The 25,998-nt window shown below is 42.8% G+C and overlaps 1 protein-coding gene across 3 annotated transcripts in view; it reads right to left on the bottom strand.

Annotated features, from left to right (window-relative positions):
• Window positions 1-20,926, bottom strand: part of Tfap2d (transcription factor AP-2 delta) — a 59,562-nt gene extending 38,636 nt beyond the window's left edge. Inside the window, exons 1-5 of one of the 3 annotated variants that reach the window (XM_036168289.1) lie at window positions 20,359-20,926; window positions 18,784-19,281; window positions 15,336-15,396; window positions 5,055-5,220; window positions 4,758-4,876 (exon numbers count right to left, since the gene is read on the bottom strand). In XM_036168289.1, coding sequence (XP_036024182.1) covers window positions 4,758-4,876; window positions 5,055-5,220; window positions 15,336-15,396; window positions 18,784-19,281; window positions 20,359-20,397 — 883 coding nt within the window. In that variant the 5' untranslated portion in view covers window positions 20,398-20,926. Of the gene's footprint in view, window positions 1-4,757; window positions 4,877-5,054; window positions 5,221-15,335; window positions 15,397-18,783; window positions 19,584-20,124; window positions 20,169-20,358 lie in introns of those variants that run through there. The other 2 variants (XM_036168290.1, XM_036168288.1) reach the window with 2 other exon arrangements.
• Between the last annotated feature and the right edge of the window lie 5,072 nt (window positions 20,927-25,998).

The following is a 25,998-nucleotide window of genomic DNA, read 5'->3' as shown; positions in this document are numbered from 1 at the left end:
TGGATTTTCGTGTAGTTAATAGCAGAAGGGGTATGATGATAGGTTCCAGTGCCTTACTTTCTTTGGACAATATAAAAAAGATTCCTGGGACTTAGAGACATGTGCAATTACAGACAAAACTCTGGGTTCTTGGTCCCTGGTGAGACTATAATAGAAAGAAAGACTACTACTAATGAGGAATGTGTCTGACTGGCCAAGAAAAAGCAAGCTGCCATTGTGTTAAGTTGCTGAAGAAAGGAGGGGGGAATATCAGAGGTAACAACTAGCCTTCCCCTAGTTAGCGTTGATACTATGATCTTTGTATATAAATGAGGAAAATGGAGCAGAGACAGGCTAACCAACCATTCCAATACCAGTTTTAAAAATGATATTATTCTTAGAAGGTCAAGGAGTGAGCCCTAAGGATTAACAGATTTGGCAGGTAGTACACTAGTTCCCATGAGGTAGGAAACAGAATGGTCTGGAAATTTACATATTTGAAACTGAAGAAGACAGTAACGGTAATAAGCGGTTCCAACTAACAAAGACAGAAGAGAAGTTGTATACAGTCTTTGGAAATTAAACATTTCTTTTGCTGTTGCTCCACACTGTTGAGATAAGACACAGTTTAGAAAGATGAAGAGGAGGAGGGAGAGGGAAAGGTAAATATGAGAACTTGGCCCCCCTCAAAACTGCTAGTCTAGGCGTTTATACCAAACAACTTAAACGAGCGGCATTTTGGAACCCTGGAAGTTTCCTGACAATGCTACCTGAGGTTCCCCAAAGCAGCAAGACTGATCCATAAGGCATTCCGCTCTGGTGAACAGAACTTCCGTCCCACTCTAAATGCAAATGACTGCAGGAAACTGCAGGTAAGAAAGGAGGTGATGGACAGCAGCAACTACATCACTGCTGCCTCCTATAGTTTTGAACAACTAACTCTTCAGAGTTGTTCTAGGGTAAGCTGCAGGGGGCAAAGCTTCTAAAGTCAACAGCCCATAACTAATAAACACAGAGCAAAAATGTCAAAACTACAACAGAAACATCATGGCTGAGTACTTTGAATGTTTTCTAGAGAAAGAAGACTGAAATTATTTTCAGTGTCTCTTCAGGAAGCTAAAGCTAAGAAACTTTAGACCATTATATAATCTAGAGGCTGACATCTCTTTTTTGCTCTAGATACTTAGACAGAAGAAAATTTATAGCAGTATGAATAAGAAGGAGAAATGAAGACAACAAACTCACGGGATATTAGAAGATGTGCTTAATCCTTGGTTGTGTATTTAAATCTACATAGATAGAAAGGGATGGGTGAAATGGGAACAAGATCTTGCCTCTTTTGTGGTCAAATATTATACCAAACTATGAGGGATGACTGACCCTCACTCATGTACTAGGTCACATAGGTGTTTGAAAAACTACTAATTTCATCTTGGTTGTTAGTTGTGAGAGTTTCAAGCATTATCATTTTTTGTTTGTTTATTTGGTGTGTTTTTTGTTGTTGTTGTTGTTTGTTCATTTTTGTTTTTCAAGACAGGGTTTCTCTGTGTAGCTTTGTGCCTTTCCTGGAACTCACTTTGTGGACCAGGCTGGCCTCGAACACACAGAGATCTGCCTGCCTCTGCCTCCCAAGTGCTGGGATTAAAGGCCTGCACCACCACTGCCTGGCCTCAAGCATTATCTAAGAGATATTTAAAGAACCCAAGTGGTTAGTTCCTGGTCATTATCATGCACGGATAATGTAGAAAATCCAGGATATAAAGAAAAGAAGTGAGTAAACAATGGTGAAGAAACAGCATAATCTTATCCACAAGACTGTAGATTGAAAAGAAAGCTGACGGGGTAGGGTGTGGGGTGGGGATTTGGGGGTGTGGGTGTTGAAGAGATGGATCAACAGTTAAGAGAACTGGCTCTTCTTCTAGAGAACTCAGGCTTGATTCTTAGAACTCACAACGGTGACCCACATATGTCTGTAGCTCCAGTCCCAGAGCATTCAATGCCCTTTTAAAATCTCACCAGGTACTAAGCACACACATGCTACATAAATATACACTTAGGAAAGACAGTTGTACACAGTAATTAAAAATAAATAAACCTTAAAATTAAAAAAGAAAGCTAGTAGGCAATTTTTAGATAGTTAAGAAAATAGCTTTAGAATTTCTGGGAGGGGCATGAATTACTCATAGTCTACCATTTATGTGCATCTCAAATCTCTGCTTTACATCTACTTGTTTTCCCCTTTAAAAATACAATAATGAAAAAATATTTTTATTTAAAATGAGCAGGAAGCTATCTCCTTTTTAGTCAATAATTAGTTACATTCTTGTAACCTTGCTCTGCCCCCACCAGTACATATATGTGGACAATAAATAAGATATCTCTTATTTATTAATTTCTCAGTTCCCAGCAGCAACAAACACAAAGTAAGATTCAGGACATAGTACAGGCCAATTATCCTTTACCCACAATGCTCAGGTCCACAGTGTTTTGAATTTCAGAAGTTCTTTTTCAGATTTAAAAATATTTGCACAAAATTACTACTTGAATATTTCCAACATGAAATCCTAAACACAAAATAATTCAAAATGCCAAACTTTGAAGTATCATGTTAGAATTCAAAAAGTCTAGAATTTGGGTCACTTTAGAGTTCAGACTTATGGTTGGCAATGACCAACCTCTAAGAGTAACTTTGATTAAATTTAAATGTTTGCTGCCAAAGGTCTGATTGTTGTAGTTGCTGCTACTATTGGGGCATGGAGCAAAGATAACTACTATGAAGCTGGGTTTACTGATGGGTACCTACAATTCTATTGCTCAGGAGGTTGAGGTAGGAAGAATGATGTGAGTTTTGGACTGATCTTTCCAATACAGTGAGACCTTGTCTTAAAATACTCGGCCAAACCAAACCAAAACCAACAAATCAAATAAAAACAGACAACTATTGATAACAGAATTAACAAAGCTATCTTTTTTTTCAAGACAAACTTTGAGAATATGGTCAAAATATTTCGCTCTCAGTTTTTTGTTTGTTGTGAAGGCCTACAAAGGTTTCCCAGTGAGATCTGAGCTTGCTTTATCCAGCAGAGCTGCATAAGGCAATTGCTTGTCCACCTTCATGCATGGTTACCGGGTGTTGGGAAGGGTCTGCACTTGGATGTGTGGTATGCTTTGATCTAGCAAAGGAGGTCTTCTGCCCTGCCCCCTGGCATTCCTTTAAAAAGCCCTTTAGCAGAGACAGAAGGGGCTGGTGGATAATGACCCAGACCCTCCCGAGGCTGTCCTGTGTTTCTGTCTGTCTCTCTCCCCTCTGTCCTTCTACCTAATATCTCTTATCCCTTTCTCCTCAGGAGTACCCTGGGAAAAGGGTAGGGACTGGTCCCCCACGGTTTGTTTAGTTTTGTTTGGCTTGTTGTTGTTAACAGCATTTCATTCAGAAGCCAAAGGCATTCTGGAATTTACTATGTAGCCCAGGCTAGCCTTCTGCCACTCCTCCAAGCTAGGTTACTATCATGTGAACCGTGTCTGGCTTAGATCATAGAAATTCTTAATGTTACTCAAATACATGCCACACATTTATAATATGAGAAAGGTCAATGTGATAACTTATGCTTCTCACTCTCCATAGCATCATATACACAAGCAAACTGATGCAACACAAGTCTCACAAGTGTGTTCTTAAAACACTTGGCAAGGAAAGAAAGCCATTCACCATTTATATTTAAAATGGTATTATGGATTTTTAAAGAGCTTTCCTCTGGCATTCAAAATCCCACAAAACCTGGAACTCAGTGGAGCTGCTCCTAAGCAAAGAATTGTATGAAAACATGTAGTTTATTCCTTTCAGAAGAAACAAAGGAAAAACATGAGAGAAAAAGTACTTCGCAGTACATTTCCACCTCCCTCTATATACTACTTCTTAACATCAATTTCTCCCTGACTCAGTTTACCCCTTCACAGAAGCATGAACTTAAATGTGCTTTAAGAATGTCTACAAGCCCTAAATATGTTTTTAAAATGTCTACAAGTCCAGGAGAATTCTGGGAAGAGGAAGGGCAGAGTCAGAGTTGCTGGCAGATGCACAGGAAGCAAGATCAGAGAAAAGGTAACCAAGCCACATGGCTAAACATAGGTAGGAATTGGGGGTTAATTTAAGTGTAAGGATTAGCTAGTAACAAGCCTGAGCTATTGGCCGATCATTTACAATTAAAAAAAAAAATAATGTCTATAAACTTTGTGGGTATGGGGCCTACACCTTTAATCCCAGCATTTGAGTCAGAGGCAGACAGATCTCTGTAAGTCATAGGCCTGTTAGAGTTACATAGTTAGACCCTGTCAAAATGTACATGATGTTTAATGCAATGTGCTTTCAAGCCCAGTAAATTATGAACCTCACAAGGTTGTTTATCCTATGGAGATTGTACTGAGTTACAATGGATTAAACTAGATTTATTCAAACTCTAAGATAATAAGGCAGTGAGAAGACCATGGCCTAGCTGCTGTTATCTGAGGAATACTTGGTGAAGTATCACACATCTTCCATTGCCTTCTTCCACCTTCCCTATGATTGCCAAGCATAGTAAGTCAACTGATATCCCACACATTAGCTATACTTTCCATTAAGGCAAAGTTAATCATTGTCAAAATTAATTAGGAAGTTTTCCTATTATTGTTAATGATCACCCTTAACAAATCTGCAGTAAGGCAGTAAAATTAACCAAGGCTTGGAATACCACTGAGACCAGTGTTTCATTATTTCTTCAAGAACATGAAAGTCATACCTTCAACTAAGGAAGTGAGAAGGGTGACATTGGCTGCTTTCCGTCTTCCAGCTGGCAGGTTTAGGCCAAGCCTATCTAGTTTCTCTCTTAGGCAGCGGCCACCATTCTTGGATTTTGCTCTGTGAAGAAGTAAATGACAATTAAGTTTGGTTAGTTAATACCTGGAAGAAATTATGAGACAACTTGATCTCATGGGGATGATGCCACCACAGTGGGTGGAGGATAAAAATACATAAGGCTCGAGAGTGGTATCAGTTCAGTTACCCGAAACAAGGTGTCTAAACAGCTTCATCTTACCTTCTCAGAATGCCTCCCAGGAGCGAAGCATTGAGGCACTCAGGTGGTGAGAGACGCCTCTTTACCTCAGCAATGGTCACCTTGTATTTGGAAGTAGAACTGAGAAGGGACAAACGACCAGGAACTGAGCAAAACAAGTCTGTGGGGTTGACCACACAGGTGCCACCTTGGAAGTGAAAAATGTATATGTTAGTAATAGTGAAAGAATAGAATTCTGTGAAGGGCAGGTAGTATCAAGAGATACATGGCAACAGCTGTGTCTCCTTTCCATTTACATCACATTAGGCTACTCAAAAGATAGACTTCCAAGAACTAATTAGGATTTTGCATATCACATAGAAAATGAATTTGTGTGTACCATTGTAATCCTAGGCAAAATTAGCACCTTCTACAACATAGGCTTCCTCTACAGTGTTAATTTTGACATTATTGCATCAAGAAACACACCAGTTTATTAATCTCCCCACATCTAAGAGTTAACCTCAGAAAAGTAGTTGTTATTGGTACACAGTTACATGTGACTGTGCACATGTACAGAATGGATTGAAACTCTTGATGCATGCTTTTCTTTTCTAAAATGTTTGCAAATTACCTTCTTCCTTCCCTCATCCATCTACCAACTAAAGGCACCAATCCCCATAGACATTAAAAATCACCTGCCCATCACCAGAAATTTCTATGTAGGTGACAATACAGTCAAATCTGTAGACCATACTTCAATCTGCACTGTCAGCACATGTAGGCAAACACAGTGTAAGACCCCGTGCTAGCTAGTTACCTGCATTAAATATGGCTACTATTATCATTATGGTGGTTGCTTCACCATTACTGTTAGGGTGCAGGGCAAGGGTAACCATTCAGAACATCACTACACAATTTTACCATGATGGAGTGAGTTCCTGTAGATGGGGTATCTTCAAGTTCTACAGAGCCTCTTGAGCCCCTCATACTCCTGCAGAAGCAGCGTACTCAATTCTCTATAACTTCAGACAGCTCTCTCTGGCTAAAATAGACTTGGATACTCAAATGTGAGCATCACTGGTCATAATTTCCTGATGCTCAATTGCTAACTTGCTTCAAAAATTTCCAGACAGAGCCCAACCTGCTAAAATGAGAGGCATATGAACTTGGGATGTAAGGCTACCTTCATATGTTACAAGACCTCTGACCTCTGAGGGCGGTTTTCAAGGTTCATTGCCAAATTTGAATTCAAAACTGTTCTCTCTCTCTCTCTCTCTCTCTCTCTCCTTTAAGATTTCCTACAAAGTGTGTGTGTGGGGGGGCAGGCTAGGGTGTCAGATGCACTGGAACTGGTGAGCTGACTGATGTGGGTGCGGGGAAATGAACCCAGGTCCTCTGCAAGAGCAGCAAGTTCTCTTGACAGTTGTGTGACCCCTCTGTTTTGTTCTTCACAGCTGGTTGTTTTTTTTTTTTTTTTTTTTCTTGAGCATGCATTTTCTTGCTTTATTTGTAGGTAAGCTTAAGTTACTTTTCCAGAAAAGGGAATCATGAGGAAAAGGAAGGGAGGGAAAGGGATTAGAAAAAGAAAAATGCAGAAGATCGTTGCCCCGAATCAGTTTACTAAGGGGGTGACCTGCTTTGGCTTTCTAGGGAGAAGCTAGTCAGGAGTGTGGGATATTAGACCCCATTTGGTCCTCATTCAGAATCTATGGTTTGAAGGAAGTCTCATGTTGCTCATACTCATTAAAGTTTGAGGAGTACTGGACTAGAATTTATCCCTTGCCCCCAAGTAGCCCCTATCATTGCAACAGTTACAGCAAGGAACCTCTGCTCTTTAGACTCAGGGGTGTTCCCTGGGCATGTCACCTGAAGAACCTGGGAGGACATGAACATATGTAAAATAATCCCTACCTAGAAGTAAGAATATTAAAATATTTCCAACCCTACGATGCTTAGAATTTTTCCTAGCTGTTTTACAATTACCCATATTTCTCTTTAAAATAAATTTGTTTGTTTGTTTTGTTCCTGGTATAGCTCTGACTCTCTTGGACTTACTCTGTAAACCAGGCCAGCCTTGAACTCAGAGATATGCCTACCTCTACCTCTTAAGTGCTGAGATTGAAGGTGTGCCCTACCACTGCCCGGAATATATTTTTTCCTTTGACAGTTTCATACATGTTCATAATGAATTTCAGTCATTTTATCCCCATTATCTTCTGTCATCCTCCTTCTCTCTGAAAACCTCTTTCCAGCAAGTCTTCCTTCTATTTTTATCCCCCCCCCTGACCCTTTGAACTTAATATTTAATTATGGTTGCTTACATAAGCATGGGTGAGGGTTTATTTACTGGTGCATGGGCAAGGGAGGGCCTCACCCATCTCTAAGGAACTATTCCCATCTAATGGCTGCTGAGGGACACAGTATCATTCCTTCAGTAGTGTACCCGCTGAGAAGTTGCCTGTGCCCCAGTAAGTAACCTCCTACCCAAGTTAGCTTTAACACTGCTAATGATCAAGGTCTTTTTCCCTTAATAATTCTGAGCCAGTTTATATGGCCCAATGTTCCCACCATACAAAAGGGAGGGAGGAGAGAATGTTAAGGCATCGTGGCAAAATCTGTTGTGTATTCCAAAAAAATTCCTTATGCCATTTTCTGAAAACAAGACCAAGGTTTTAAAGTCTGAGAAGTCAGAAGGTCTGTCAACTGTTAAACTAAAATCTTTTTCTTTGAGTCAAATGCATAAAACTTGTAAATTATCTTCTTCAGCAGCTGGAAACACACAAATTTACTAATTCTTCCCCACTTTGAATTTCTATGGAATTTCAAATGTAATAGTAATAACAACAACATTAGGAAAATTTCACAGATTCTTGGGGCCTTGGTTATCTACTCACTCACTTTCACTAATTCTTACACTGTGTACCTGTAGATACAGAGCGCACTTAAAAATAAAGGAAATTGACTTCTCAAAACCTTGAAATGAAATGAAAGTCAAGATAGTTTCAGTGAATCTAGATTTTATGGTCAGACAGTCAGAGTCATGACACAATTGCTTGGGGATTTCAGTCAGTATGAGGAAAATATCAACAATCAATAAAAAAATATGTGTATACAATATCCATCCACTCTTCTCCTGAAAGGAGGTCTCTACCTGCAGTCACTATGAACCAGAAGCAGACATATATCTTAACATTTAACATCTCTCCTTGTACACCAGACAACTTTTTACTGAAGAAAAAGAATTAGTCTTAAGTGTCTGAGCATTTTATATGAGGTTTTGTTTTTTTTTCCTTTCTTCTGTCTGCTAGGAATTTTAGACTTCTCCTGTTCTTAGTAATCTGTGGGTTAGAAACTCAATTTAGCAAGAAAATGTGGTCACAATCTTTGAAAAAGGAGTTAAGTCTAGTTTTCCTACATTCAAAAATCTGTCACTTTTTGGCTTAGTTGAAAGTAGGCTGCTCCCTGGGCATCCTCTAGGTAGGCTACCTAACCATCTGTGAACTCTGGAGACCCTGAGTGTTTCTGCTCCTCCATCCATGTTGGCTTCTGCTAAAGTAGGCATGTGTTAGGTAAGTTACACAGGCTGCATATTAAGAATATGCTTTATGCACACACAAATTGCCTCAAGGATTTATTTTGTATTCAGGATTATCCATCAACTCTAGACTCTTTTATTTTTTTATGTCACGGAATCTTTAAAGGGAATTTCTGTTGCTTTGATACGTGGCATCGTTGCAGCCTTGGGGGAACTCTCTTATTCTGGATAAAGATTGGGCAACTTGTAGAGTTTAGATCAACTTGGGGAACCTGATAGCTTGCTTCCCAGTGGGTTACTTTTCAGGAGGGCAGAGGGAAAAAGAAAAACAAAAAAACAAAGACATGATAGCCAGGGTTTTGCATTTGCAATGAAGGTAGTGACATGGTAGAACCTAGGTAAGGGAATGGAGACTGTCAACAGTGATGATGAGAACTCAGAAGACAATCAGAATCGGACCTCACCAAGCTATTAACAGTTGTCATTCTGTGTCCCCCACTCAAGGTCCTCATGGTGCCTCTGAGGCCCCTCAGCCCTTGCAGATGTTGGGTGGTTCTCATTTTATGCTCAGCATGCCAGTTGGGGATGCCAGAGTCAAAGAGGTTATGCAGAACTTCTTGGGAGTTCTCCCCTCCTCCATTCATGGTACATGGAGAAGCAATATTTCTACAGGGGACAGTGCTTGTAAATTTGGAGAGACCTCCTGTTTCTTGCAAAGAATCTGTAAATTCTAATGAGTAGCTGTGTAAGAAGTTAAGAATTGTCTACTTCAGATCACTTGTCTAGGACATGTCTTTAAAAAAAAAAAAGTCCCAATTCTGCCAAAGTAACAGGAAAAAATTAGCCCAATTCTGTAGTTGTCACTATATCTGGCAGAATCACACAAGTTGGACTGCCCTTCATACCCTGATAGATCCTGAAGCGCCTGAAGAGGGAGCTGCACTTCTCGTGGTTGGCATGGGGAATCTGTCCTTCTGCCTTCAGACCATGAGGGGTGGAAAAAAACAAAAGAAAACAAAACAACAACAACAACAAAAACAAACAAACAAAAAACTACTGGTTATGAGTAGGAATTTGCCCACTAGTTTAGAGAACAATTCTTTCTTAATTAGTCACTTGAAAACTGAAGGTGTTCATACCTATTCTTCTTCCCGCTATAGCCGATGATGTGTTCCAGGAAGTGGACAGACGAATACTCAGTAGCCTGAGTCATGGTACCCAACACTAACTCTGTACAGAGAGCCTACGGCATCACAGGATAAGGTCTGTGAAGCTGGGTACTCATTTACCCATTGTTTGCACGTCAACCTAAGGAGAAGCCAAGCGCTAAAAGTCTCTTCTCAGCCCAGATGTGTAGAGCAGAGCAAACAGGAGTGGTTGTCTCCAAAGAGCAGCATCTGAGCAACAGTGCAGTCTCCGCACCCCACCCACCCCTAAGAACACACTCAGTTGTGCCAAGAGGCCCCCTGGCGCCTCTGCAGGCGTGATCAACTTCCTAGCCTGCTTAGGCTCACTAGGTCCCAGCGCACAGCCCACCAAGCCGCCCCACCTCAACACAGCCCCACTCTCCCAAACGTTGGTGTTGACATAATTAGACCAAATCTTAGGAGCGAAATAAATGTTCTGTTCGCCTTACAGCCAAACAGATGTTTACAATTCAAATGAAAGAAATACAAACGGTAGGGATTTTTTTCTTCCCCTTCTTCATCTCCAGTGATCGCTTTTTTTTTTTTTTTTTTTTGATACATTAAAAATGTGTAAGCGGTGACAAGAGTTTCCTATCCCTGTTTGTTTTGCAGCTTCATTTCCGCGAGGTGCTCTTGTCCGACAGGTGGGGTAGGATCTTCTGGGCTGTTTCCCCCTCCAGCCTTTCTCCCTTTATCAACTCTCTATCCCGGCCCGTGGGATTCCCCCTCCCCCTATGGCAGCAGATATTAATTGTAATCAAACAGCAAAGAGGTGGGGATGTAGTTGCCATCGCGTAGGCCTTTGATGGTGTGTCAGCCGCAAATTGTGCTGTTCAGATGGAGGGATGCGCTATTACAGGTGTCGCTACATCAGGTAGCAAGCGGCTGCTTCCTCCCGGAGCCGCACTTCGTCCCAGCATAACAAAAGAAAAGGAATTGGGTACGGGATAGACAGCCGCTGCCGGGTAGTGTGTCCCAGTGTGTGCTCAGGGATTAATTCCGAGTTCCCAAAGCATAACCTACTTTGGACGGTGGTGATTTTCCAGAGCAAGGGAGGAACAAAAGGGGGAGGAGGAGCAAAGCATTTCCTTCCTCGTGAAAACTAATTGTCCAACAAACTATGCTTTGGTGTGTGCGTTTCAGAGGTCAGGGAAAAGAGACAGAATTTCAAGTCTCAAGTATGTTCATTTTAGCATTAAGAGAAGGCCGACGAAGTTTCCAGTGTGTCACCTGCTCTATTTTCATTCACAAAGGTTGAAGAACCAAAGAGATGAGTTCGAGCCAGCTTAAGTACAAGAGATTCAAGGTAGCCGCTCACCGATGATGAGATTCTGACAAAGGAAGAGAGATTAAGCTAACTGCCTATCTGTTTTGCCCCTTTTAGAAGATGCTAGGAGCTAAGACTGCGATTCAAAGGTCCAATCAAGGCCCAGGAGAGTCCTGGAAACAAACAAACAAACACACAAACAAAAAACAAAGCAAGGCACCTGTCCTCCCGAGGAGGAGCAGGCCAGTCGCTGTGAAGGCGACAGAAAACAAAAAGTGTCAGTTCTATCCTACCCATTATTGGTAGGATTATTGGGCAGTTGAAGCCAAGGCTGCATTTGCAGAAAAACTTATTTTGAAGAAGAATTTAATCAGATCGGACAATATTTGCACGGCGGTATAAACGCCTCAGCCTTGGCGAGCCAGTCACCTCAGCGATCCGACACTCTCCAGCTCCCTTAAAACGTGCAGAGTTCAAATCATATTAATTCCCCCCAAATGTTTTGATTCAAAGTAGTTTGTATTTTGTGTAGCCAAGGGCAATCGGGAAAGCGCTCCTGCCTGCAAGTGGCCGGTGGGTTCCCTCTCCGAGCGGCCCAGAGGCTACAGTGGTATTTAAGCTTCGGAAATTAGCCTGGGGCTGCAAGGCAAGATGATCACAAAGCGAAACAAGGGCGCTGCCCCGCTACACTTTTTTCATCCCCCCCCCCCCCCGCTTTTTTTTAAGTTTGCCATCCCGATTTCACAAAAGAGATCAGGGCCAAAGAGTCCCTTTCCACCCACATACAGGAAGTCTGAGACTTCTCATCTTCAACGCCTGTGTGAAGGCCAGAGCCCCTTTATCCAAGTGAACCCCATATCATGATTCCATTCTGAGTCCATTCATGATTAGCTTCGTCACCGTAGTGGTCCTCATCAACATTTTATTATTAAATACTCAGAGAGAAATGAAAGGCCTGGTGTCTAACAAAAGGGAGGGGCCATGAGGGTGCCTCAGAAGAGTCACCAGGAAAAAAAAAAAGAGTGGTGGGCTTTCTTTTCTTTTTCTTTCTTTCTTTCTTTCTTTCTTTCTTTCTTTCTTTCTTTCTTTCTTTTTTTTTAATGATTGAAAACATAGGCGACTCCTGTAAATAGAAGCCCCGTTCCTTCAAGAGATGCCTTTTGAAACCCACTGTCTGAATATTCAACGAAGGCAAAGCTCCACTCTGTACGAACAACATTAATATGATCTCTGCAGAATTTGTTACTCAGAAATATTAACATATCAAAGCCAACGCCCGGGGCGAAAGAAGCTATCGATACGGGAGAGCAGGGTAAAGTAAAGATTATTGGTTCTGATGGTCGGAGCGGCGGAGCTGCGGGCGAAATCGCGCACACCATTAACCGGGAGTGAGCGCGCAGGGAGCTGGGCCTCCGAGGCGGGCCGCAAATATTTTATCTAGGTGGTAATTACCTCGCTGCTATCTCCCTGGTCTGTCCACGTTATCTTTTGGCTATCAGACTTTCGTTTACAAGGGAAAAAAATGTAACTGACACTTAACAAAGTGAGTCTGAGAAAAGACATTTTGGTCTTTATTACATATTTAGTGAATGATGACCGTCCACCCTCTGCAAACCAGGCCAGCTTCTCTCTTCCCACCTCAGATACCACAACCAGGCAGGCATCTTTCCTCAAGGCAGGCCTTGGAAGAGAGTGTCTGGCGAAGTGAAACGTATTTTTTTTTCCTAGTATTGTAAATGCTTGATATTATCAGGAACGTAAATATACTCAAGAACTATGACATTCACAGGGCCGCAGGGGCAGTGCAGATCTGCCTTTGGGCCATAGAGATTTGTGAGAGAAAACGGGGAAGCATACAGACTCGTACTTTAAGGGAGATCTGCCTGTGTAGCATAGACATTGTCACCACAGGAGGGATGGGAAGGGAGTAGATGACTTAAGAATTAGATGTTCTATTTTTGATGACCTGAGTTATATGATATTAGGAGTTCTGCGGTGTGCACAACGCGCTATGACAACGAAGAGAAGGGGTTTCCTGGGTATTTTAAGATAAGGGGCCTTGCCAGTGCTGACAAAATAGAAGAGTCCTTACTATCCACCTGGAAATTGTGAATACTGATAGAGCTACAGAGTCATCCATCCATCCATCCATCCAACAAACCAACACACACACACACACACACACACACACACACACACACACACACACCCTCCTCTCCAGAGCCGAGATTGTTCCTCTCCTGTAAGACATGTGGGAATTGAAAAAAGTGGTCAGATGCTGGGGTCTGAATTACTCAAAGGTGGGGACTTCAGATTTTGTTGTTGCCCAACTCAGATGTTCCAGGTTCTTTCCCGTGGGAATTACACTTTTCTCCTCCACAATCAATGCTTGGTTTAAAATAGCAGACTAAGAGAAGGATTTTAAAAGGTGAAACAAGTCGGTACTGAGTTTTACAAAAACAAGAAAATATCACCCACGGAGCTTCGCTTCTGTAGTTGTGGTAAGGTAAGAGCTCAATTCCATCCTTTAGACACCTCAAAGCTTAGATCCTCTTGGATGGCCAGAAAAAAAGGGAAGTGTTACTAACTCTCCCAGGAAACTTTATTGATTCCATGGCATCTACAGTTCCAGCGCTCAGCCTGGAATTCATCTTGTCAGTTATGCTACAGTTATGTTTGGATGTGACAGTCAAGCGTTGGGGGAGGTACTTTAACAAGTAGGAAGCAGAATGAATGAACCGCAGCGGAAAAACTCCGCTCGCTCGCCTAGCAGCCGGCTTCCTTCCTTAATTAGTGGCGCTGTCCTTCAGCACCACGGTGTCTGTGCGCCCTGAGCGCTTGGCCTCACCTTTCCTGTGTTTCTTTCCCGACACCAATCAGCAAGACTGCAAGACTTACTGAGCCTCTCTTTCACTGTGTATATTTTACTTGTCCAATAAATATGAACAGATACATTTAATATTCAGAAACTTGTCTCTGTTTTATGTTATTCCAATATGGCTGAATACAGGCCTGGCTGGAAAGCTTAATTATTGTTTCTTTTAAATAACTATGAAGAGTGATATCCGTACTCTGATTTTTTTTTTTTTTGAAATCGCAAAAAAGTGTGCAACAACAGACTATTTAAAATTCTTTAAAGTTCTACATAAATTCCAAGCACACACTTTTTTGGAACAGCCAAGGTCCCAAAGATAAGTATTTTTTGTTTCCTCTTCTGATGTTTATAGTGGATGCTGGGTCATGAGATTTGCACTTAAACACAAAATATTCCATTGCTGTATGAGAGTACACTATTCCTATAAAACAAGCAAGTAACTTTGAGAGAAATGGAGAGGGACTCAGGGACAGCTATTTGGTAATATCAGTTTAGTGGTTTGCTTACTAGAGATGACTGTGGCCCCGAAGCAGGAATTAGTCTTGGTGAATAGGCCCCATCTTATTAATTCGTATGAAGTTGGGATAACAGCTGGTCCCTCTTGCCTCATGTGCTCCTCGGGTTACTGGGCATGCTAGGAAAATAAACTTCAGAGGCTTGGGGTACAGTTAAGCAGGGGAGCCAGCAAAATCTGCACTGCCTTGAGGCCCTGTGAATGTCATAGTTCAAACCCTTTTGTCAAAATGGAACATCTGAGATACAGCCCCCTTCAGTGCTTTGGCTGAATGCAGCAGCTCTCTCACCTCACCCCCCTTCCCAATGCCATGGGTAACTCTGGATTCAGATGTTTTCCTCAACAGATGGGAACAAGAAAGCTTTATCCAGTACACTTAACACTACCTCCTCCTCCCACCCTCTCTTAAAGAAAGAAATCTTCTGGACGCTTCAAAAAAAAATAAATAATAAGGCAGCTACAATATTGGTGACTCATTAGCCTCCTGGAAAGCCTCAGTGATATAGCCTTTCACAGAATCCCTCAAGGCCCATGGCTAACACCATCACCCCAAACACCCAGGCTGTGGCTGGCACATTAGGTCTAAAAGAAACCAGAATTGCTCCAGGATGTGGTATTGGTGAAGAAGTGTGAAAACTTTTGTTTTAAATCCTGGTAATTTTCTCCCTAAGTTTGAGTCTGTCGCCATTCTATGAGGGGTAATAGGTAGCTCCTAGTGTAAGTCTTGAGGCTCACTCAGCACTGAAGTGTCAGTGAAAGAAAGGAGGCCTTTAAATGTAGATATGCCTATATGGATCTGAAATAACAGACTCACATAATCCTTCTTTGTTTGTTTGTTTCTTAACCAGCAGACAAAGACCTGATGTTTACTAGCCTTCTCAGGTCTTCAAAACAAAGAAACAGATTAGAGATGAATTTTGAGTTCAAGTTATCCCTACTCACCTCTTCTTATCACTCCCCCTTGGCCGTTGAGAACAATCCCACACTGGGCTTCCACGGAACCCTTCATAAAAGAAAAGGAAAGAGAAGCATTCAAATATGATAGGCATGACCATGTGGGTGAAACATTTCAGACTAGTCTATCCCTGACCTCTGTCTCAGGCAACCATTGAAGGCATCATTGACCAAACAAAATTTCAAGGAAACTATTTTAAGAGAAACTACAATATAAAACTTGTATCCATCTCAAGGTATGCATTTTATATCACTCCCTGATATTACACTTCAGAGGTCTTAAGAAATTTTTCATTTGAACCCAAAAGAAATGAGAAGTCCTTCGCGTCCCAAGAAAGAACATAGGATGCACACAAGCAGCACATGTTCACCACTTTCTGGGGGAAGAAAATTATAGCTTGAGTGTCAAGTCTGGAATTGTGAGTTTCTTTGGAGGTTCAGAGGAAATATTTCACATGGAGGAATCAGAATATCTTCTAAGGATTTGGTTTCCCCCAAAGCAGGAGCACCAAATAATTCTATCCAAAATGGGCCCTATGGAGGAGACAACTTCAGGTTCACTCTCTGTAGATCTTGAAGCTTCTAAGGTGCTGAGTGATTGTTTAAACTGGAAAACTAGAAAGGATTTGCTGATTTGTTATTAAAAAAATAAAAATTTCTCTCTGTGTCTGTCTTTCTCCCCCTTCTGAATCAAAACGTGTTAAAAGCTCATTTTCCTTCACAAACAAACGAGGTATTGGACATGAAAGAGGCCTTGAAGGGTGTTAACCTACCCAACAGCCCGTGAAGAGTTAAGTAAATGCGGAGAGAGTCGGTGCATAATAAAAACCCACTTTACAAAACAACCTTTACAGCCCTGGCTCCCTTTAGCCTCACCATTTCCACCACATTGAGGCAGGCCTTTAAGACCCCCCTTTTCAACCTACTCACCAGCTCTTTCTTATTTTAAATGTTCTGCCTTAAAGTGATTATCAAATCAATATAAAAAAAAAACTTGGAGACTGAGCATAAATTAAAGCGGTGATGGGAAAAGGTGTGACAGTTTCCTTTGTTGGCCATAGCAAATCTTTTTAGGGGACTCAAAGATGGAACTGAAGCCACAAGACCGTTTGCATCTGTTAGGCAGACTTAGACCGCCCTCTAAACCAATGGACTTTCACTTAAAATTCTGTGCAGGGAAAAGTATATTTACATTTGTTGCATTTGAAATGAGGCATCTGCTGATGACTGTTTTAAAAAGGAAGAAATAAAAGGAGAGAGACAGGTTTTCCCCACACACTCCTTCTTCATTTCTTCTTTTAAATGTAGCTATGGTTCTTTCTTTTTTTTTCATTCTGCTAAGTACATCCAGAAGAATAGAATAGCTTTATATATTTGTAAATTTGTCCTAGTCCTCATACACATTATAATACATGCACTTACATACAGAAGTCTTTATGACCATACGTGCATGTATGCATCGCACACCATACTCTTTCATCTAGCATCTTCAAGTGTTTCCTTTCTCAGTATGATTAATATTATTTCAACACAAGTAACAAAAGGAAAATGAAGAATAACTATATAAGAGGTATACTGAAATAAAGATTTTAAGATATCTGAAGTGTAAAAGGTAAAGGACATCCAAGCTCTCCAAGGAAGCAGAACAATCTCCCCTCTCACTCTCTGGCGCACTGTTAAGATGTTTATTTTCTTAGAAGAAACAGATCTTGGTCTCTTCACTTAACATACTTTTCTCCCCTCATAAGTAAAACATGCTGTTTGGTCAGATGACATTGCATAAATGACCATTTGAATGGCACTAAGTCGAAAATTGGATAAACTACGGTGTCCTTTTGCACAGGATTCTGTCTTTGTCCGGTGCTTGCAAATGTTCTAATCCTCTCTTTTGAAAAATGCCCAGCTTTGTGCCTAGCACAGAAAAAAAATTTGTACAGATACAAAAAAATCAGCAGCAGACGTGGCTATTAAAAGGAGTAAATAGGTTTTAGTTGAGCTAAGCATTGAATGGCAGATTTTTTCCCCTCCTGAGACATAAGGAGATCCTTGGGAAAAATGTTTAAAAAAATGCCCTAAGCGTATAAAATTATTTTGTGAATATAAGTGTAGCAAGTCAAGCTTTAAGGAGTGAAATCTTTTTTCTTGTGCATGAATCATGTGGTTATAACTCTTTGTTGGAACTGTAAGGGCTTTTACTTTAATTTAAAATTAATCTCTTGCTCAGGGGTTGAGGAGGGGGAAAGATATTCTGTGCGCAACAAGAGATCTCTTCTGTCTCCAAGTTGTGCTCCTGGAATATCTTCCCAATCTTCAGGAGAGTGCGGAGATGGCAAGCTTTGTGCAGACGAAAAAAGGAAGGCATGCTTTCCACTAAAAGAAAGTTCAAGTTGCATTCTTGGGGTTCCTACTCTAGACCTTGATGGGTTTTCTTGATTTGAAATGTGTCTAAGACAACGGCATCACTTCATTAATTCTATTGTTGGCAGTGAATGTGGAAAACGTGTTAAGAAAGTAGGAGACTTGATTAAGTGGTGGCCTCTGCAGGGTCTGAATACATTTCCTTTCTCTTTCCCTTTCTTCCTCCTTTCCCCATTCCTTTTCCCTTCCCGCTTTTTTTCTTTCTCTGTTTGTCTTTCTTCCTTTATGTCCTCATTTCTGACAGGAAAGCGAGTTGCGTCTTATGTAACATGGAGTGACCTGAGAAGAAAGAATAAAGAGAAAAGCATCCTGCTGGGCTACCAGCTTGGGTATGGTCAGGCAGAGCATACCCTATGCCACAGCATACCGTACAGCTATACTCTGGCGAAGTTCATTGTGCAAATTATTTTATTGGGGCTGAGTTCTGAGGCTTTCATTTTGGTTCCTTACTTGACACAGCGATCTAATATGTTTGTGAAACTTTCAATCTCGTTCCAACAATTTCCTGAGAACAACCTCTCTCTCTCCGAGATTCCCCTACAGGCTCTGTTTAGGCCAACGGTGGAAATATGAGAGTAGACCCTGTACATTATGGAAATTGAGGATAGAATGAACTGGCCGTCAGCTTTAAGCGCGTCTTGCTCTGAGACCGCTAGATTCAAACCCAGCTCCACCGACCTCACACACCTTTTCTCTCAGGGTCAGAAATGTAGATTCAAAAATGTCTTCTGATGACTGGCGCCAGGTAGGGGCTGCGGCTATTGATCCAATGAGAGGAACGGAGTGGGCACAGTCCTCCTGTAATTTGATGACTTCCCCTAAGTCGTGTGTGTGTGTGTGTGTGTGTGTGTGTGTGTGTGTGTGTGTGAGTGAGAGAGAGAGAGAGAGAGAGAGAGAGAGAGAGAGAGAGAGAGAGAGAGAGAGAGAGAGAGACTGCCTTGCAGCCAGCACATTAACGGAGAGCGGGAGGGGGAGGGCGAGGGGAGGGCGCAGACAAATCCGCTGCATGCTTATTTACCTGCAAGTCGTCGGCTCCCGCGGCGGCCAGCCCCAGGCTGGGCCCTGGCAGGAGTCTTTGATCTGGGTGCATTCCATACTGAGAGCCATGGCTCATGAGGGACAGGTCGTGGCGGCGGTAGGCATCGAGGCAGCCCAGCTCCCGCCTCTGCTCATCCAGGCAGGAAGACTTGAGCGCCCGCGCATTGTGCAGGTTAATAAAGTCGGTGGGCTCCCCGTGGTGAATCTGCTGGTAGTACTGTTGTGAGTGGTGGAGCGAGTTCAGAGAGTAGGCGTCGGGAGTGACCGCCGGGTGGCTGTGCTGGAACTCGTAATGGAACGACTGGTGGTGAAGCGGGGTGTACTGGTGGTTAGTGGAGAAGTAGGGGGACGCAAACTCGGTGCCGGTGGTGGAGTAAGTTAGAGGAGAGGAGGAGGAATAGGCAACCGTGGAATTGGCTACAGACTCCAGACAGCCAAGCTGCATCAAACGGTAGCTGTTTGATCCGTCGTGACGTATCTGGAAGGAAGAGGGGGAAAGGGGAGAGCAGAAAAACTTGAGGTTTGTCATTTTTGCAACCAAGGATCCACTCTCTTAGAGTCGGGAGCTTTCCCTGCCTCTCCTTAGGAGAAAGAGGACAAGCACGCTGGGCTCGGGAGAGCAACCGGGGCTCAGTGAGCGCCTTCGCCAAACAGTCTTCCAGAACAGTTGAACTGGGAGTGGGCCGCCTCGTCTTCACAGTGGAGAGAGTGGGGTGGGGGAAATCCCCCACCCTATATAGGTGGGGGCGATATCACACACGCACACACAGTCACACACAGACAAACGGGCAGGCAGACAGACAGACAGACAGACAGACACACACACACACACACACACACACACACACACCCCCCCCCCCACACACTCACACGCCCTTCCCTTCCCAACTTGTGCCTGGAGCTAGGCGTCCGAGTCAGGTTTGCAGGTGACCTGGGGCTGCGGGAGAGCGAGAGAGTCCACAGGCAGAGAGGCAACGACACACCTCGCCGCTCCAGCGAACCCTCGCACCGAAACGCCGCCTGGCCAAGCCGAGATGTTCAGCCGGGGCTACTCATAAACATTGTCGTCCACATATATAATTGTATATATATTAAAAATCCCAGTCTGTGCAAATTGTTCAGCTTGCTCACTTCTGTAGCCGTCTGTATCCCATTCCTTGAATAAGCCCCTTGAAAAAGGGGTACGTTCTTCCCCATCCCCCATGTCCACCTACCACCCCCCATCAGTCCCTTTTCTTTGCTTTTCGGAGGATCTTTTCTGTGTCTCTAGCTTTCTCCTCATCCCCCCCTTATTGTTAGGATTACGCTTCTCCCTCATTACCGCAAATGGTGCTTAACGTGGAGAGTTGCCCTCCCTGGCGACAGATGTCATAACGAACTTTTCTCCCCTTCCCTTCCTTAACTTCTCCCGAAAGCCAGATTATAATTAAACGTAACGGTCCAATATAGATTAGAGGCAGGGGAAGCTGCCACCACAGCCGCCACCACCGCTGCCACACACTCACACACACTCACACACACGCGCGCGCGCTCACAAAAAAAAAAGTAATAATACCTCCGCATCGTGGACTAGTCCGGGAAAGGTAGTTGACATGTTGGGTTTCTCCAAAAGCTTACGGTGCAATTTCCCCCTCCAAAAAAAGAATCAGGAAAAAAAAAAATCCAAAACTTCTTGTATTTTCCAATTTTTTTTAAAGGAAAAAAAATGCTCTGTAGATATAGATCTAAATTGTAATGGTTTTGCCCGGATCGGATGGCTCCTTGCCTCGTACCCACTTAAAAACCTGTAGGAACAAAATTTTCCCTCTGCACAAAAGCAGCTCCCTGGAACAGATTTTGTACTTGCTGAGAATTTCTTTGGCTGATGTCGTAGGTCCCTTGGTAATATAGAAGTTTTGAAAATTAAGCATCAGCACTGAGAACGGGGAGGACAATAGGCAGAGGAGATTATCCCATGAGACAAGGAATAAATATTGTATCTTCGCCTAATAAGGAACTGAAGCTTCTTTCAACATTTTTATCCATTTTCCCCACTCTTTATCGTGCTTTTCTATACAGACTGAGGTGGGGACTCATCTCTGCTGAGAGCATTTACACATTTTTATTGTGAAGATGGACATCTACCCCCAATATGTGCATGTTACAGACAGAAATATACATTAATTAAACCTTTCTTTTCCATGACTGAGCACTGGCTCCTATTGGTTCTACTCCCTGGATGCTGAAAGCTGATTTTTTTTCCCTACAGACATTAGACTCAGTCTTGCCCAGTTGGGGTGTCTGCCTTCTTCCAAGTAAAAACCAATACTGTTTTTTCTCGTGTTTACATTGAATTTGGGTTCTTTCTCCCTTTTGAAAGGCAACGCCAGGTGGTGGCTAACATTTTTTCAGCAGTTTTTAAGATAAATAACCATGATGGACAGTCCCAAGTTCCCGTCATAACGAAGTGGGACAGCTGGAAAAATCCAGGAGAATAGAGACGTGTGAGGAGATTGCACACTTAAGTGAATGTCTTTCACTCCCAATACAGCCTATTTTCCTTCTTTTTTGTGTTTTCTTCCTTCCTCTTGTAAACAGTGCTCTTTTTTTTTTCCTGTTTTTTGAAGATGTGGAGTGTGAGCCATTTAATAGTGGAAACAGGTACTTGAACACCATTACCTCCAAATAACCCCGGATACTTAGAAGTTACATTTTACAAAGAGAAGGCTGGAAGGAGACAACACAAACCTTTTCTTGGTGGATTTCTCAACTTTCAAACAGTTTTGGAGTTATACTTCATTCAAAATTTAGACTGCTCCACTGAGTTACCTAGTATTTTGAAGTGTGTGTGTGTGTGTGTGTGTGTGTGTGTGTGTGTGTGTGTGTGTGATGACTACAAACTCAAACTATGGAGGCTTTGCAAGGTTTTATCAGCAAACTTGCCTATGCAAACAACAACAACAACAACAAATCCTGGCTGGCTGGCTGGCCCCACTGGTTCATCTCAGAGATAGACAGTGTAATTCAGTCTTAATTGCTATTTCATTTGGTTAGCTTTAAAGTGTTTAAACTGAGAAGGTGTCTTAATAACAAGCCTCAGGCAAGCGGACATGTGGCTTTTTGGGGGGGGGTTGGGGGTTTGGGTGGGTTTATTAGGATATGCTCATGCAGGGTAACTGGGGCTGTCACTCAGAGCTTTTGGCTCTATACAAATGGACAAAGGCACATGACAAGAATTGAAATGCATCGTGGGAAATAGAGATCAGAGATGCCTTACTTCCTCACAGGATCAGCAGCCAATACTTGCTCTCCATGTCAAGGTGGACTTACCTCCCCACCACCCAATTCCACATTGCAGTCTAACAAAGTCAGAAGGCTTTTCAAGTGAGGTCAATGAAGATGAAAAGGAAGAATATAGGACATGATCTTTAAGTAGGAGAGGAGAGAGAAGCACTGTTGGTCCTTAGAGACTGCACCCCCAAATGCTTGCACTAGAGTCTTTGTTTGCTATGTCTGAGCCCAGCCCTCATAGCTTACCCAAAGTAGACCTAAATAATATGATCATATGTGGTAGTCCATGGGACCTGAGGACTGATTCTGTAATCTTATCTCAGAAATCTTGTCCCTGAGAAAGTTCAACCCCATCCCCACCAGAAGAATATAGAGGCTATCTTGTGAATGGTGCCACATGTTTTCTGGTACCCAATGTTGGCTTTATAAGTAGTCTGCACTCCCAGACAAGCAAAATTCATCTTTCCTCAACTCTCCTAAGTATCAGGAACGTCTTCAGTGAAGGTGAAGGGACTTTCACTTTTAGCTTAGGTCCAAGGAGAGGATGCACAACTTTCTCTTCCAGGACAACTTTGAGGCTCAGGACACAGGACTGCCTACTCAGCCTGCTGTAGAGCCCCTGGGATCCACATATTCATTCCTGCCTCCAGGCACAGCCATAAACAGCCCCTCCCTTAAAAAAGGAGTCTTCCCATGCTCTTGGTAGTGAAGCTTAGACGCTACCATAGGGTGCCTTCTAGCTGCCTCTTCTGTCTGAGTGCCTACTGAGGTGTTGGCACTTGTATTTCTCCATTGTTTTCCCAGTTCCTACTCCACTTTCCCGAGTGACTTTTAAGCAACCAGACAAAGGGTACGAAGGGTTTCTTTATGTTAGTTGCTGAACACTCTTGGGCTTGTAGGAAACTGAAGATCACAGAAAGCGAGAAGCATTTAAATAGGCTTCAGGGTGACGGAGCAGGAAGGATAAAGTCTACACCTTTTTGTTATAGGATCTGTTTTGTCAGGCTCCATTGGAACATCTTCATCCTTCCCCTACATCCCATTCCTCACATCAGCATCTTAGACAAAGGGAAACTTCTGTTGGTCAAGTACTCTCTCCCATCTATATCAACCTTTAAAAAAAAAAAAGCTGTTTCACTTTCCATGGATCGTTGGGGAAATCATCTGTGCCATATGCACGAATTGGTCAGTATTCCCTCCCATCTGCTCTGAGGTTGCTCAGTGTGCCCCTTTTATAAATAAATTCATCGAGGCAGGTGTGTTAGATGCCTTCTGTGTGTGAGGTGAAGCCTCAGGATTTGTTTCTGTTAGACATCTCCTCCTCCTGTCCCCCTCTCATCCAATTAATAGTCTTGAGCAATTAATAAGTGACATCTTGCTTGACCCAAAGACTGAGCTTTTCAGCAAAGTTAATTCCTCTTTTTCGGTTTTCCTCCTTTCTTAGAGAGTGATTGGCTACACATTCTCTAGGGGGTGTTGTAATTGAATTAACTGGCCACAGCATGTTGGATTCATGGTGACAGGCTGCCTGGGGCCCCTTCTAAGGGAAAACTGGTGGTGTGCATCCCAGTCTCAGCCAGGCCAGTGCCCACATGAGCATGAGGCAACCTTGCTACCTGGCACCTCTGTGGCAGAAGAGTTTTCTTTAATAGTCATGCCTTTCTTCCTCCTTCTGGTTCTACATCACAGAACAGACTGTCCTACAAAAATCCTTCTAGCAATCTGCTAAGAAAGCCCTTTGCATATCACTATTGCCCTGATTAGGATTCAGAGCTGAAAGAATGGTTTAGAAAGCTGAATTTCCTTTTCCTGAGTTTCTAGGTGACTACCATGCAGTTTGCTTTAGTCTGGATCCATTCTCAAGCATTTTCATTGAAAGGATCTGTAAGCACTGTAAGTTTGAGAATGGCAAACAATTAGCACAACTGTCTCAGCCCTTATCTTTAACTTTAATAAGTATTTCTTCAGTTTTCCTCCTCCTTCTCCTCCTCCTGCTCCTCTTTCTCCTCCTCCTTTTTTTCTTCTAGTTGGGGCTTCTGCTTACCAATTTGCTTGTGTCATACTAAATAAAGTAATGATTGCAATTGTCTAGTATAATTTATCCTGTGTGTGTGTTTGTTTCTTGAATACAACGTCAAGCTTTATACTAGTTATATTGTCTAGCATTGAGCTACAGCATTAGCTTCTAGTTGGGCAATTTCTAGTCACTCCCTCCCCCCTTAGATACATTTACCAACAGGAATTAACAAATGTATCTTCCATTCTCCATGTGCCTACTCTCTCCCTCTTTCTTCTTCCCTTCCTCTCTTCCTTCATTTTTTTTTTTTTTTTAGAGGAAAGTAGAGAGAAGATTGATCCATTAATGTTATGCCTTAAGCAAGTATCTGTGCACATTTTCTAAGAATGGAATTTTCAGTGTGCTCTGCTGCACTGGTGCATGCAGCTCCACAACCCAAGCATGAACTTGCAAATAACAGACGTTTTCCATCGTCATAAAGCCCCCGGCTCCTAAATTATTCTTGTTCAGGGTAACAATAGAACACTGACTACCCCAAAGGGTCGATGCTGCCTTTCACAGAAAGCAGCAGAGTAGAGATGTCCATTACACAACTACTACCAAGAAACATTTGTCTGAAATCTGTAGATTCTCCCGTTACCCTTCACCTCTGGGAAGCCTTATTTGAGAGGAATATACAAATGATACTTTTAGAGAACAGAGAAGCTGAAAGATGTCAGTGTCCTTCCTTGGGCTTGCTTTTACTCTGCCTGCCCATAGGGACCTCTCTACTTCTTCTAGGATTCCCAGCCCTTTGAGGAACTCTTCCTGAATAGGTTTCTAACTGGAGCTTTGGCTCTATAAGACATTCCCATCAGTACTCTCCCTGTCAGGGGCCCTTTCAATCACTCAGGGTTTTAACGACCTGAAATCTCTCTTGGTCCATGGGCTTATAATGGAGCCTTCCTCTTTCTCCACCCGCACTTCCCTCACCGCAGCTGCAGGGCGCTGGTGAGCAGAGCATTCCTTGAGGGGCTGAACAGACAACCCTGCTGGACTTCCCATCCAGTGTTTGAAATCCCTGGTGGATTCACTTTTCCTCCACAGGATCCGTGGAGAGAGAAGTGCTCCAGCCAGTTCTGAAAGTGTTTTAAAATGACTCATTTAGAGGGGCCTCTCTTTCTCTTGACTCATTTACATGGACCCCATCTCTTTGCGCCCCTCCCCATCATCCCTCCCCTTTCTAGTGAGTTGCGGACGTGCTTCTTTTTCTGGGTCTTTTTTTGGAAGTCCCTAGCTCCTCTTTCCTCTCCCTGTACCTCACCATTTTCACCTGCAGCAACCCAGTGGCCACTTGACATAAAAATGTTTCCCAGTTGCAAAGGAGAAAAGGCAGGCCATTTTTGAAGAGATGATTGCAGAATACGTAGGGGAAATTGACATTTCTGTTTCGGTTTAAGGGCTGTCACTGATTTTTAAAATTTCCCTTTCCTTCTCTCTTTTTTTCCCCTCCCTCCTGTCCGACCCTATCCCCGCTCTGCGAGCTGTTTGTCAAAAGCCTAACGGATCTGTATTCTGCCGCAGCCTTACAGCCGACAGGCAACACGGATTCCATAATCGTACAGAGAAAATGCATTTGCAAGCAATTAAAAAGCCTTTCGAACGTATTAGTCGAAAATTAAACAGGAGGACACTTTCATCTGAAGTCTTTTCTTTGATACCAGTGAAACTCTGAGCGAAGGCCCTTGTCTGAGTGACTTCTGGCTCTTCAGGAACAGCTGTCTAGCCAGGGCTGGAGCTCAGATTGGGCGCATCCCAATCAGATTGAGTCGGCATCCCTCTGAGTGCCTCTCTGGAGCTGTCTGGCTTGCCCATCTAGTCCTGAGCACACACTCGCAGGCAGCAGGGCGCGGTTCCCCAGGGTGCAAT

This window comes from Onychomys torridus, chromosome 18, assembly GCF_903995425.1.
Source record: "Onychomys torridus chromosome 18, mOncTor1.1, whole genome shotgun sequence".
NCBI lineage: Eukaryota > Metazoa > Chordata > Mammalia > Rodentia > Cricetidae > Onychomys > Onychomys torridus.
This window is presented reverse-complemented; position numbering and strand designations above follow the sequence as displayed.